Here is a 15,933-nt window from a genome sequence, read left to right on the forward strand (position 1 = left end):
AGCTCCGCTCACTTCTTACTCTTTTATTCTGCCATAAGTGGCATTAGAAAACAGTGAGTTATGTGCCTTTGGCAAGTGAACTGGCTGCAATGATTTGAACTGTTTTTGAGATAGGTATAACAAGAGGCCCTTTACAGAATTGGTTAGGTGTTGAATTGTATGTTAGGCATAATATAGTGCAGGTATATATGAGGGGAGACCCCCCCCCCCAAAAAAAAAAAAACAAACAAACAGAATTCTCTTCTGGAGGGCGAGCTCCTTGTAGTACAGGCTTCCCCTGGTAGGTCAGTGTTCTAGGAACTCACCTGTATCAGGGTAGCAGCTGGTGTTGTTGTGAGAGGCTGCATTTGGCTTCAATGAAGATTTTCGAAGACTCAGTGCATTTGCCCATTTCATGATGGGTGATTTACGGGCACTCCTGGTGCTGAGTGTTCAGCAGTTTTTGATTTAAAAAATGGCTTGACTCCCATGCCTCACCCTCCCTATTTACCACATCTTGCCCTGAGTGACTTTTGTTTTTTGTTTCCCCGATGAAAAAAATCCTCAAAGGGATTTTGACCTTGTGGAAGAGGTGAAACAAAAAAGGGCAGAAGGTAGGTGTTTTGCATCAAATGGAGAGTGCTTTGAAGATGACTGAAGTTTAGACATGTAAAATTAATACAGATTTTTAAAATAAATAAATTCTTTTTTGGAGGATTTCCCCTTGTATACAACTTCAGTGAGGAATCAAGCAGACAAGCAAATGAATCAGGCAGCATCCTGCTGTCAAATTATCTGGTTTAGTAGCCAAAACCAGATATACAAAATTATAATCTTAATACTGGCAGTCTTTGGTAACACCATATAAAAAGTATAAAGAAGGAATTAATTCTACTGGTGATGCTAGTAGTGGTGAGAGTGGGGAAATACCATTTGTGAGATAATCTTTCAATTGACCTTAAAAGATAAGAAGATTTTTGACAACTAGAGATGTGGAGGTGGAGTCCGATGCATGAATGATATTTGGATTTAATAGTTTAGTCTGCCTGTAAGTTAGACCATATTAAAGCAAGTCATGGAAAATTATATGAAAAGGTCTGCTGAATGCAGGTTTAATATGGGCCTTGAATATTAGCCTTGAATATGGACTTTGAAAGTCAGTGGAGACCCACTGATATTTTTTGAGGAGAAAGATTTAATGAGGGCTCTGCTTTACTTAAGGTGCTTAGCAGTCTGGAATGGGGAGTAGAGAGACTGAGGCAGTAGGCAATTGAGAAGATGCTATGATTACAAAACAGGTAATGTAACTTAAACTGAGATTGGGTTGGTGGAAATGGAAAGAAAGGGAAGACATTTCAGAGATTATGCTAATTTTGAGTGCTGACCATGAGTCTGGAACTGTTCTGCCAACACACTATTATATGGTATAAAGAGTTGGGAACTGGTTTAGAAAAGATGATCCTAAGTATTGATTAAGGTTTGTAGTCTGGTGGTGCTAATCATAGAAACAAAGTGGTTGGGAAGAAGAATGGTTTTATCCATCATGTGATGGAAATGTAGAAATGGAGCTCAGAGGGCTGGGGGAGTAGATTAGGCTGGGAGAATAGACTATGTCAGGGAGAGAGGGGGAGATCGCATATGTGTGTATATTCTGACATATTAGTAGACCAGACATCAGAGGAACAAGATTTCTATTCTGATTCTGCTATCAACTAGCTGCAGATCCTGGGTTAAGACATATACATATTTTTGATCTGTACCTGGGAATTCAAGTAGGCAGAGGGCTGACATAAGTTATATTCGGATTTTCAATTGCAAGAGTAGTCAGCAACCCTAACCCTAAGTTGTTCAAAGGTTAAGTGAATAATTTTTCCAGGACTCCTACTTTATCATATCAGTTGTGAGGCACTGACTGAATGATCTAATGGGTCCTTTCGCACTCTAAAATTTTATCTTTGTGTTGTTTCTATAAAACTCTAAGTGTCAAATTAGCACCATCACTGTATCAAAAGTGTATTAAAATCAGTGCTACCTAAAGTTGTACCTTTCTTCCACTTGAAATGTACTCAACTTTTTAACCAGCCTTCATTAATGTGTACTCACCTGGTTAGAAATTTATTGCTTATAAATATCACTTTAACACATATGTAAACTGGATATATTTTAAAGTGGTCTCTTGGGTTTACATGTACCAAGGTTTGAAAAAGATGGAGTTAAGTCTAATAGGTGAATTTTACCTTGAGTCAAAGTGATTCAGATTAAGATTGTATTGTTTTATTTTACTTTTTTTTCTTCAAATATCTAATGATTTGCAAATTTTATGTCTCAGGTTCACTAATGTATTTAAATGAAGCCACACTTCTCCATAATATCAAAGTTCGATACAGTAAAGACAGGATTTATGTAAGTATTTTACCTATGATTTAAGTTTTTGTTGGGATAATTATTTTACATTCTATTCCTTGACGTTTTTTTAATAGGAAGTCATATTTTATCTGATCTTGTTAAATAAAGTGTGAGCTCCATGAGGATAAGGATTTTCTTTTCCTAATTTACTGCTGTAACTCCAGGGCTTAGAATGTGCATGGTACTTAGTAGGCACTTGGCAGATATTTGTGGAATATAGTAGTGAATTCCAAACATCGTCTGGTATCTTTCAGACTTAAAAATGTTCAATTTTTTATTTTAAAAATCTTTATTTTGGAGTTTTTATTTTTTATTTTTGATATATGTCTGTAGATCTGTTTTAATTAATTCACTCTCCACATTGTTCTGCAAAGAATTTAAGGCATCCTATAAGAAATATTTATTAAAATTAAAAGCTTGGATGACAAAAAATTTAATTACAGTAAAAGTAATACTTGAGGAAATAATCAAGAATACTGAAATGCTGACTATACAGCCTAAATAGTTGTAATATTTCATTAAATCCTAAATATATACCTTACCTTAAAATCCAGAACATTAAAAAATGAAAGAGAATGCTTTTAATGTAAATGGATTTGCACCAAATCATGCAGATGGATAATTAACTAGTTTGTTTTAATTATAATTACTCATTGGGCACATTAGAGATTTTATTCTAATATGACCTATTTGTAGATTCCTTTTTTGGCTGGAGGTAAATTAACCACTGTAGTTCTCCTGCTATAAGGATGGGACTCTTCATTATTTTTGAACGAAGAAAACACATGGCTTCTTTGACACCACCTAGATCAAATGACAGTCTTAATATTTTATAACACTATCAATTTGCGTAATTGTACTTACTTAATTGTGACTAAATTACCTTTAGTCTTTGCCATCTGTCCAAATAGTGACAGCTGGGAAATAGGACTAATCTAGTCTTTTCCAAAAGAATTTACTTGCTGTCTTTCGGCTATACATAGGACAGTTTTAAGTCTTTACTTTTCTTCCTTTTTCAAAATCCGTTAACTAAAGAGTATACTTAGGTTGATATATGGCTATTCTTGATTAGAAATATATTTAGAAGTAAAATTCACTCAGCAGACTATTGTTGAGCATCTGATGTGTGCTAAATGCTGTTTTAGGTACCAAAATAGAAAAAGCTTTTAGAATTTGTTTGTTAAAGTAGTTTAACATATAATAAAGTCAATAAAGTTGATTGGATATAATCAGAAAATAGTGTCTTTCAAGTAGACTTGGCCACTGTTTATTTACTTGTCTTACATTACTCGGTGGTGGTGGAACGATCTTATTTATTTCAGCAAATTTTTATTGAAATACTTTTCTTGAAGTTAGGATGTTTCTTATTAACTTTACAGAATCATACTAAAAATTGAGATACTTTGTTTTTATTTGGGATGTTTCTACAAAAGCCTAATAACCACATAATTCTAGTTAGTCTTCTAGTGCTTCCTGTTTTGCAGTGGTTGTGTGTGTGCTGACTGTGACCATTAATAACTGAAGGTTTACATGTAATGGTAATTGTATTTTTAAAATTAGTTGTCTTTTTTTAAAACAAATTTTATTTTTTATTTTAGAGAGAGGGGAAGGGAGGGAGAAGGAGAGGGAGAGAAACATTGATGTGAGAGAGCAACTTCAGTTGGTTGCTTTTTGTATGTGTCCTGACTGGGGACCAAATCTGCAACCCAGGCATGTGCTCTGAGCAGGAATCAAACCAGCAACTTTTCTATTTGCAGGATGATAACCTACTAACTGAGCCATACTGTCTGGGGTAGTTGTCTTTTTTTTTTTTCACATTGAGACCAGTTGACTAAATTGCATGGTTGATTAAAAAAAAAATCTTTTCGTGAAATAAAAGTTTTTGTTTCTCATTTGTAATGTCTGTATCACTCTGGAGAATTTTAGGGTTATTCCTAGCTTTTTTGAGCCTCTGTTCCTAAGACATCTATGCAGTTGGGCGAATTACCTCTCTTAGATAGTCTCTGTTTGGCATCATCAGCTCCTGTTTGGAGAACTGGTATTTTCAGTTAGCTGAAGCCCTGATTGGTATGTTTTCTCCCAGCTAATTATATCTTTTAGTTATAAAACCATTAAAATTAACAATATATAAATATAGTTATGATTACTATAATATATATGAAAGAAGGAAACAATTTGGAATAAGAGTTTAAATTGTATATTTTTATATTTCTTGTCAACCTGAATTATCACTATTCTCCCTTAGACTTGAGTATAACAATAGCTAACTCACTTTAATGTTTTCATTGGTTACTGAAATTTCTATTACTTTCCTTTGGTCTCCCATAAAAAGATTATTATCTGGAATTTCTCATTTTTTACCCCATTCCAGGAGACATCTTTGGGAGCATTTACTGAATTTTAGATTGGTAGTCTGAGAGTTTAGGGTTTCCCCATCATTTCCCATCCATAATCAGATGTAGAAAAGAGAAAAATATGGTCCTGTGTGTCCTAGTTTGACCAGTAAACCACAAGTAATTGCTAACTCTCTACCCGCAATTTTATAAATCCTATTCATGCATTTTTAAAATTCTTTTAAAGCCACAGTTAAATTTCAAATTTAAAAGTGAAATTAAGTTCATTAAACATTTAGCCTGTCAATATTCTATCTAGATAATAGTTAGCATATGTTGTTTTGCAAAATCTGGGACCTAGTGGTCACCACAGAACTAAGTCAATTCTTGTCATTCAGTGATGGGAATAGGCCTAGAGGATCCTATGAGCTGTATCAAACTCATTTGTAATGGGGTGAATAACATAGTCTAGGTGAGGGGTATAAATGACCAAAACTCAGGCTAATAGGAATAGAACTAGGAGAGCAGATTTCATGGTTAGTGTCAACAGAAGAAGGCTGATTGAGCTAGAGGCTTTGGTACTTGGCTCTCTGTCTGTGGTGACTTGGTGGTGATACCAGGAACCTGGAGAGTACGTAGGAGGAGAAAGTTTTGTTTGAGGCAAAGGAAAGTCAAGAGAAATAATCTTGGTTTTGGATGTGCTGAGTTTGAGAAAACTATGGGTCGAGAAGATTCTATTTATTAAGCATTAGAGAAATATAGGTTCTGTGGTGATCAAGGAATGTTTCAGGGTAGAAATGCAGATTTGGGAGCCCTGGTTGTATAGAGAATGGAAAATATTTATTGCTGTATTTCCTTTCTCCTATGAATGTTGCTTAGTTTCAAGTGAAACTATAATTAGAACTTTTTACGCTTTTCCTGTTCAGACATATGTCGCCAACATTCTGATCGCGGTGAATCCATACTTTGACATTCCTAAAATATACTCCTCAGAAACAATCAAGTCATACCAAGGAAAATCTCTTGGGACAATGCCGCCTCATGTCTTTGCAATTGGTGAGTGATTTTACTGCATCATAACTTTAATTTTTCTTACACTGTACAAATTTACAGTTTTTTATGGCTTAATAGAAGGTACCATGAAGTAAATATGTATTTTGGAGAGCCTATATGTGTTTTGAAGGTATAGCCATTGTTAAGAGCCTATATTTTGCACAGGGTGGGGAAGAATACTTTTACAGCCAAATCATGGGGCGGTTGTATATCATTATCTTTGTTAAATGCCTGTGTCCTCCTGTGTCCACCCAGTTGAAAGTAGGACGTAATAAAAGCTGACCTCATGTTTCTTTTGGACTCCTCATCATGATCAGTTCTAGCCTAAAAGTGTCCTTTATAGCTTTGAGGCCCAGCCAGGCCTTCTGCTGTCCCCCAGGTCATCATTTGTGAGTGTGTTCCTTGGGTCAGATATGAGCTGTAACAGCATATGTCTTCCAGGCCTTATTTTGCATCAGGACTTTAAAAAATTCAAAGGACTGAAAATAGTGTGTGCTTCATATCTCTGGGGATCCTGTATGGGAAGACAGCAGTATCTGTCTTTGCCTGTCTCATGCTCTATCTCATTTTTTTTTAAGTATATTTTATTGATTATATTGTTACATCTATCTCATCTTAAAGAACTCTGGCTCTGAGGAACAAAGAGAAGGAGTTATTCCCCACCCCCCCCCCCCACCCCCGGCACCACCCTGCCCAAGCTGGCTACTGCAAGTACAGAGATGTTAGCTAACCCTTTGGATCCAGACATAACCAGCAGTTAAAGGATGACATGTTTTGGTCCTGATTCTTAGTGCAGCTGTTTCTCTTTGGGCTTTCACTTCATGCCTGTGTTTTGGCCTAACCAGGCTTTGTGAACTTCCAGATTCGGCTGACTTGTGTACTGTGTACTATTATGCATACTGAATATGTCAGCTAAGTCCAGTGCAATGGCAGATTGACTGTTGATTCTAAGATGCTCTAATGGGCATTGATATGTTTTCTATCAACTACCGAAATGGTGCAAAATCCTTAGAACCTGAAAGTGAGCAAGCTTCTCACTGGAGAGAAGCTACATATTTAAAATGTAAATAAACTGGCTTTTATTTTTAGTTGTTTACTGCTAAAAAAGTATTTACAGTGATTCCACAAAAGTGGGTGAAAAGACTGCTGAAAAATGGGCCACAAGGATGGGTATATATCTGCATGTAGTTTGCATTTGGTCCTTAGATAAAAGCCATTTGTAAAGCCTTCTTCACTGGTAAGGGTGGCACATGTCTGAGATGAGAAATAGTTGTCTTATAGGACTAAATTGGCTAGGGCCTAATTTTTAATTAAAATTGTTTTAATTTGAGGTCACTTTAACAGAATTAAATCATGCTCAATTTACCAGCGTAGTCTGAAAATTTAAGATATTTTCTAGCATAAATTGAGTGTAATGAAGGTAATTAAAAATTATACATATAAATAATTGTAAATCTGAACAAAATAAAGCAGTTAATTTTTGCCTGTTTTTGCAATCCTGATAACTTCTACAAGATATTGAAGTTGAATACTAGTATTTACAAAAGAACACAGTTCTGTTTTGCAGTTGTTTTGCATGTATGTATTTTTTTTTCTCCAGAAGAATTTTTGTTGCCAGATTTTTTTTTTTTTTTTTTAGTTCTTAATTGATAGTGTGTTACTTCTTGCTTTTCTCTGAGGACTTCGCTACTTATTCGTAGTGAGCATTTTTTGTCTCTGCAGATTTTCTCTGGTACTCGGAAGAACTGAGCCACAGCTCATAATATGGAGACATTCTAGTACAAACATAGGAGTTGTTTATTTGGCTTTCATATTACTTAGCTGTCAGGGTAATAAGTCACCCATTTAAAGTAAATACTTTATAGACATGTTTTGAATACTTTTGAATGATTTTATTTGAAATTTTTCCTAACTGTGAACACACATTTGTAATTTCTTTAGAAGCAAGTTTTCTTTGATAGTAAATAAATTTTCTATCATTTACTAAATCTGTATTTAATATATTCTTCATCATTCATGTGCTATTTTGACCCTAGCTGACAAGGCTTTTCGAGACATGAAGGTGCTGAAGATGAGTCAGTCTATCATCGTATCTGGAGAATCAGGAGCTGGCAAAACGGAAAATACAAAATTTGTTCTAAGGTGAGGAATATTTAGCTTACCCAGAATAATTTGAACAGGTTGATTAATTTTTATTGTGTTAAAAATATATAACAAAATTTATTGTGTTAACCATTTCTAAGTGTACGGTTCAGTAGTGTTCAATATATTCACATTGTTTTTCAGCCAATCTCCAGAATTTTTCATTTTGCAACACTGAAACACCACACTGTTAAACAGTTCCTCTGTCTCAGCCCTTGGCAACCACCCCTTTATCTTCTGCTTCTCTGATTTTGACTACTCTAGATCTTCTCATATAAGTGAATTATACAGTGTTTTTCTTTCCGTGACTGGCTTATTCCACGTAGTGTAAGGTTCACTTATGTTGTAGCATGAATCAGAATTTCTTTCCTGAGTAAGGCTGGATAATATTCTATTGTATGTATTTATCACATTTTGTCAGTTGGCACTTGGATTGCTTCTACCTGTTGTCTCTTATGAATAGTGCTGCTGTAAGTATATCATGAACAAAGAGATACAAATATCTCTTTGAGATTGATTTGAATAGGTTGACTGAATTCTTTTGCATGTTTTATGGCATAGTTTAAAATAGTGGGCTCTGTCCCTTTTAAAAAACAGCCATATTATGTGGAAACTAAGCTGTAGATTGAAAACTATTTCTGATGTTATTCTCTTGAGGATACTGAAAGAGATCAGTACTGGTTATTCCTTAAAAATCCAACCTTTACATTTTGTTCTCAATATTCCCCTGCTATTAGTATGGTTGAAACCCTTTTTTCATTAAGTTTATGATGATTTGCCTTATTTCTACCTCCCCACAACCCTTCCAGGGTACCTTTTTACTGCTGTCAAATTAACTCTGCACTTTGTTTAAAGTCATAGCATTTTAAGTACAGAAGGAACAATAGTGCTTATTATAGTTCAAAACTTTCAATTTACATACTCAGGGATGTTCAGTGTAGTGTTTGAAGCCACTGCTGGGACCAGGAAGTTCTCACTGTGTTACAATTCTTAGTTGATTGCTGCATGGTCAGTGTCTTTTTCCAGTTTTGGTGTTTTTTAATGCAAATGTATATGCTGTTTAGAGTTATTTATATGAAAGCAGTTTGAGTTTGTTATTGCCTCTTTTACATAAGCAATTTTGGTTAAATGAATGCTTGCTAATACTCTTGGAATTCTAAGGGGTTCAATTTCTGTCTCTCCTGTATGTAATAGCCATAGTGAGTCTGTGGTTAATATATACCTTTGAAAATGAACAAGTAACTAAGAAACTGTAAACTTATAATATAAACTTATATTGTAAATTCGAGGTTACTGTTTTGAAACGTGCTAAGCAAGTAGTTGTTCTATCATGTTTTGTCTTGGATTGTAACAACATGAAGAGTAGTAACTTCCTTGTTGTTCAGTGGCAGATTACTACTGTGTTTTATTTAGCCATAAAAACTGAATTAATAAGCTATCACAAAAGTCTTTGGAATCTCGTGGAGAAGTGGATTTTCCTGTGTGAAATGTATGGCATATTTAAAAATAGTTGGTTAAAGTGAGACTATTTCCTGAAACAGTTTAAAAAAAAAACTGCTGATTTAGATGTTAAAAGTCAATCCAAATAGAATTTTAAATGTTGCAAGAGTTGTAACAGAATTGCTGTATTTAAATATAAATTTATAATTTTTAAATAACCAGTTACTATGTTGATCCAGGTTCAAATTTTACATGTATCAAACAATACTAAAATTATAACATGTGCATTATTATTGTCATCTGAATTTTTATATCTTGTATTTTAAACAGATATCTGACTGAATCCTATGGAACAGGTCAAGATATTGATGATAGAATTGTGGAAGGTAATTTTAAAAATTCTTATTTTACGTTGTTAGGTATATATGAGAATCCTCTTAAGTGGTCTGGAATGTTCTCCCAGAGACCCAAAAGACTCCATGTCCTACAAATCTTTGATCAGTATCATGTTCTTGTTTACTTAATGTCTATTGTCATCCTCCTCCCCTCCACCAATGTAAGTGCTAAGAGGGCAGGAATTTTTATATATTCCAGACCTCTGGAATAGTACCTGATACATAGCATATGCTCCATAAATATCTGTTGGGTGAATTAAAGAAATATGAGAAGCTCTTTGGCCTCCTGTTTTTACCTTGTTTTGTAAAAAAGGAGAGAGCAAGAGGATTATTTGGAATTGAGGTACTTTTTTTGGAAATTTATTCCAACAGAAGAGTACAATTGGAAGGTAAGAATCTGCAAATTGATTTCCTGAAGCCCTAATGCTTGAATATCCTTAGAAAGCCTTCTTGTACTTAGTTTGGAGAGTACTGGTGTAGGCTTACCATCACATTGAATCCACATCACCCTTCTGCATCATAAATTCCTCTCTGGTCTCCCCACTTACATTCTTATTTTCCTTTAATGTACTCTTTGTATGGAAGTTGGAATGATCTTGTTTGCTTTAAACCCTTTAATTGCTTCATATTGTTCTCAATATAAAGCTCAAATCCGTAACATCACCTACAGTGCTCTACGGGGTCTGGAATCACCTTCCCTCGTCTAATTGAGTCACGTTTCCTTAGAATTTTTATGCTGTAGTCATGGTGGTTCCCTTGTAGTTTGCTTTTGGCCTTTCTGGACACTATTTCTCCTTCCCCTTTCCTCACTATTCCCTATTAGGCACTCAGTAAGTATTTTAATAATAATGATGGTATTACATATGTGGGATGTATTAGGTAGGCATTTGCTGGTTCCTTTAAAATCTGTATGTAATTTAAATCTTCACAGAATGAGGTAGGTACTGTGTTATCCCTACTTTACAGATAAGAAACTGAGGTAAAAATAATTTAAGTAATTTGCTGAAGTCATATGACATATCAATTGTGGAAGTGGGATATAAACCCTGGCTATGCTAACGTTTTGAGTGCCATGTGTAATTGCTAAAATTCATGTGAGAAATGCCAGACTATTTTGCTGAGAAATGCAGTGTTTATGAAAAATGTCTGTGAAAAACATTATTATTCATAATAATTTGCTGAAAATTTCATGACATATAGTAAATATACACTTCTTTTGTAAGTTCTGCTCTTTGACGCAATTTAGCAAAAAATTTATTGCATTAAAATTATTTTAACAGTTACTTTATAAAAAATAAATTCTTTCCTTCAGTATCGCTTTTGAAGTATAATATATGGCATAATATAAAACCTATGATTATAATTTGAAAAAACACATAGCAACATGGATAACAAACAAGAAGTATGCCAAATATTGCATAAATTTTTGAAAAAAAAGAAAACTTCATAATATACAAAAAAAATGAACACAAACAGCATTCACACTAGAGACATATATCAATAGATATGATATCAACAGTGAAAAACAGTTTATAAACAAAATGCTAATGCTATACTGTGAAGCAATGAAAATGTCCATTAGCAAAAGCTTCCTTATCATACACACTGCATAGAGTTTTGACGATTATTGCAAAGATAAATGAAATTCAATAGACCGTTTAAAATGTAAGTAAAAATTATAATAAAATTAATATGTAAGTATTTGAACAAGCGTAAAAATTCAAAATTTGGATCAACATGAGAAAAAGTTATATCAATATATAACCTGAGGTACAAAAAAAGAGAACAAAACAGAATATGAATTATTCCATTGTTATTTAGATTTATAGCCATCGAAAAAAGAGTCGCTGGGAGCGACACTGGCACTTTTGGGAAAATTTGTCAGCGTCGCTCACAGGGATGTTGGCACTCAAAGGGCTAAGTACATATTTTAACATTCTTGACAACTTAAAGAAAAATTTCAGTTGAACAGAAATGATTTAGAGGCCTTCTCTGTTCATGCATTTTGCTAATACATATTTTTAGAGTGTGCATCAATAAGGTTTTTCATATTTCTTGATATAAATAACTTTTTAGTTTTACTTACAATTCTGTGATATTGTGACACACCCAGGTATGAAGATCTCATAAGTAGTGCTATATTCACTGTAAAGTACTTACTTTAGTGAGGAAGTCACCCTTTAAAGTTGCATAAATAAGAACAAATTATGAGTTAACTCAATAAAATACTAATTAGTATTCTGACTTGTTTACTTGAGGTGCAAACTTGCTTGAGAATTGAATATAAAGCTGGTTTCTTCCATGATGTATTGTACAACATGTAGTGTTTTAGAGTTAAGGGAAGTTAGAAAGTATTATTCCAAATGTTTCTAATGCCCTATACTAGAGGATAGTAGATATTTACTGGCAGTACATATAAATCTCTTGATGGCATTCTTAATTGAAGTTTGGAGTGAGTATATCATTAATAGCATTAATATAGTTTTCTGATGGAGAGACCTTTATCCTATTTTTGGATATTTTATTAATATATTAAATCTTTCAGAAAAAGTGGTAATGGCATCATAAAGGAGTCAAGGAGACCTGTAATTAAGTCCTTTCTTTTCCACTAGCCAGTCATGTGGCCTTGCACAAGTCAGTTGACCTTGTTGGGCATTAGTTTTAGTGCCCATCTGAAAGGTGAGGCATGTATGCTAATATTTCTTTTAGTTTGACATACTTTCTTACTTATTTTGAAAAAAAACAAAACAAAACTGGGGAGTGATCTGTAAAAGGGTTTAGAGACTAGGTAAGCTTTCTACTGTGGCTAGAATAAGAGAAATGGACTTTAAAAGATTTCATAAAAAATATTCTAGCAATAGACATTGTGAAGCAATTTATGAAGTTGATGGAGAATATGAGAATAAGAATAACACTGGTATGTTTACAGTTGAGACCAGTGAGTACAAGGACAGACTCTAGTAATATTTTTGCAGTCATGTGATGTGTATGATTATAATGTAAAAACAATTAAATTTTACATTTGTTCATTGGGATTTGAAAACTATTGTTCTGAGAACGTTTTTAATTCTATAGACTAGTTTGTTAGTTTTGCTGGATGTGTATGTAAAAATATTAAACCTGGAGGTTTAATAATGTATAAAATATTTTAGACAAGTCAACTAATAATTTGCTTGTATTTTGTCACAAGAGGTTTGCTCTTTTCTGTATTATAATTACTACTCTAGATGGCTAATGTATTTGTGAAAACCTTAACAGACTTAGGGAGTAATTTTAAAAATTGATTTACAAATTTTATAATTTAGTGACCTAAAAATTTAATATTTTAAATAAAATTTACCTTTTTAATATATTTTAAGTAATTTTCCCATCTTGAATGTTAATAAATCTTGAACACAATGGTAGTAAATATTTGTGGGATTTAATATTACATGTGAATTTTCATTATTAATATTTTTAAGAACTTTTTAAAGCTATGTTGTTTTGTAAATTTTCTTATGGTAATATTTTGATGGAATATTTTTGTTTCTTTTTCAATAGCTAACCCACTCTTAGAAGCCTTTGGAAATGCAAAGACTGTTCGCAACAATAATAGCAGTCGATTTGGAAAATTTGTAGAAATACATTTCAATGAAAAGGTGAGAGTAAGTTTGGGATGATATGTTTGGGAAGTGTTATTTGAAAAATACAAGGGTCTTGGTTGAATTGGTGCTGTACTTGAACTCATGGTAAATTTCTTAAAATTTCTCTCTGTTACTTTAGATAGTTGGCAGAATATGTAAATTCACTATGACCTCTATACACACTTTAAGATTACATTTAATTATCTGTTTTTCCTCTTTATTTGATTTATATTACAACCTTTTTGATAGATAAATGTTTATTAGAAAAGATAAATAATTTAACATTTGTAGGTTATACTTTAAGACTGAAATGTAAAAATGTATTTTCTCTCTTTTGTTTTTTAGAGTGCAGTTGTTGGAGGATTTGTTTCACATTATCTTCTAGAGAAATCTAGGATCTGTGTTCAAGGCAAAGAGGAAAGGAATTACCATATCTTTTATAGGTTGTGTGCTGGTGCTTCTGAGGATATTAGGGAAAAACTTCATTTGAGCTCCCCAGATAATTTTCGGGTAGGTTAGATGAAAAATTTCATGCGAGATTTACAAACTGAATTGCCTTCAATTATAAAACTTATTTTAGTGAATTTTGATAGTTTTTTGTAACTTACATTAAATTTAGTATAATGTGATGGGATGACTTCTGTACTAAGTAGGTCTGAGATTTACTGCTGACTTTGTGACACTATATGGGAATATTTAATGGGACAAGTAAAAGGGTAGATGTTAAACCCCTCATCAATTTAAACTCAAGAAATTTATAGTAGTTCTGCAATGCTGGCTTTAAAGTTACCTTTGACTTTTGTAAAAAAAAAAAAGTTTGACCACTGAATTAATATTAATAAAAGGACCCATGATTATCTTCCTTAATTCAGTTAAACAACAAATATTTATTGCTTGCTCAGTGAGTGCCAGACATTGTGCTAGGTTGAAAAGATAAATGAGACACAGTTCCTGCTTCTGAGCAACTTCGAATCTGGACACACACACACATACACACACACACACACTCTCTCTCTGTCTCTGTGTCTCCTTACACACACACACACACTCTGTGTCTCCTTACACACACACACACACACACACTCTCTCTCCCTCTCTCTCTCTCTCTCTCTCTCTCTCCCCCCCCCCGCTACTCTCTCTGTGTCTCTTTCTCTCTTTGTGTCTCTGTCTCTCTTTCTCTCACTGATGTGTCGAATGATAAAAAGAGATAGGCATAGGATGCTTACTGGAACAATTGATGCTTGATCAGAATCCTGCAGTGTTTTCAAGTGTTAACTAGAAAAGGAAAGATGCAAAGGGTATTCCTGGTAGCTGCAAACAGATGAACAAAGAAAGGCAAGAAACAGCAGGGCAGAAAATGGTGGGAGATGAGACTTGAGAGGCTGGACTGACTTCTGTAGTCAATAAGGAGTTATTGAAGGGCATTAAGTAGAAAATTGGACATCAGACCTATACTTACTCTGGCTTTAAAATGGAGATGGCTTTAAGGGGTAGAGGACTGGATGGATTGAAATTGCAACCTTGGGTAAATTGTTTGGGAACCTATGACTATAGATATAAGTAACAGTTGCCTGGTGCCTGAATTTGGTTTGTTGATGAAAGGGATGGGCAAAATATTAAGAGATAATATTGATAGGACTTGGAGACTAAATATGATAGGGAGAAGGGAGAGTCTTGAATAATTCTCCAAACTTTGACTAGGGAAACTGGACAGTTGTAAATGCCATATTGGGGCCAGGTGGAAGAGTTAGCATATAGGATGAGTTCAGTTTTGGAGCCTAGGGCTCATCTGAGCAGAGATGTTCAGAGGACAGTTATGTATACTAATCTGAAGATCAGAGTCACTGCTGGAGTGACAGGTTTGGGAGGTGCTGCTACTCTGGTGGTAGCTAAACTATGATGGTGAGTAGAGGAGATTGTCTAGAGAGTTTGTATAATGTAGAAATGTAGAGGATGATCAGATAAAGAGTTGCCCAAGAAAGGTAGCACAAGTGGAGTTGTAAGGGAAGCACAGGGAAAATCATGAGTGCCAATTGAGTTTCAAGAAGTGGTGACTGGAAATGGTTAGCATAATTTACAAATTTTCAGCTAGAAAGAAGTGTCCTTTTGAGGGATATATGGGAGTCATGGGGTGAGGCTTAGGAATGTAGTTTGTATAAACTTTTCCAGGTAATTCTGATAGTCCTCTTTGCACAGAAATCTTCCATTTGAGAATCATGACACACCATTTATATATATATATATATATAATAATAATTATTATTCTGTGTATGCATGTTTGTATTTGCAACCCAGCATTTATTTTTTTCAATTAGTTTCTTTTAATGTATACTTGGAAATTTTTTAGTTTTATTGTTTTAAAATGCTTTATAACTGCATCTATTTGTATACATCTAAAATGTCCAGCCTTCTCTAGAACTTGCAGTTGCCCACATTATCTTCATGAAAGTAGAAGAGACATATTTCTACACTGATTTTTAGAAAAGGAATAGAAATTACTGTGAATAATATGAAATGTAATAATGATGATGTGGCTTCTTCCTGAATGAGTTAGTGATAAAG

At 33.9% G+C, this 15,933-nt stretch overlaps 1 protein-coding gene across 6 annotated transcripts in view; it reads left to right on the plus strand.

Moving 5' to 3' along the window:
- MYO6 (myosin VI) overlaps window positions 1-15,933 on the plus strand; it is a 142,502-nt gene that overhangs the window by 67,796 nt on the left and 58,773 nt on the right. For all 6 annotated transcript variants that reach the window (XM_090282678.1, XM_090282680.1, XM_090282679.1 and 3 more), the window contains exons 4-9: window positions 2,309-2,382; window positions 5,645-5,774; window positions 7,808-7,913; window positions 9,684-9,739; window positions 13,289-13,386; window positions 13,717-13,881. In XM_090282678.1, the coding sequence (XP_090138804.1) occupies window positions 2,309-2,382; window positions 5,645-5,774; window positions 7,808-7,913; window positions 9,684-9,739; window positions 13,289-13,386; window positions 13,717-13,881 (629 nt within the window). The remainder of the gene's footprint in view (window positions 1-2,308; window positions 2,383-5,644; window positions 5,775-7,807; window positions 7,914-9,683; window positions 9,740-13,288; window positions 13,387-13,716; window positions 13,882-15,933) is intronic.

This window comes from Furipterus horrens, unplaced genomic scaffold, assembly GCF_987537825.1.
Source record: "Furipterus horrens unplaced genomic scaffold, mFurHor1.1.pri manual_scaffold_6, whole genome shotgun sequence".
In the NCBI taxonomy this organism is placed as follows: Eukaryota; Metazoa; Chordata; class Mammalia; order Chiroptera; family Furipteridae; genus Furipterus; species Furipterus horrens.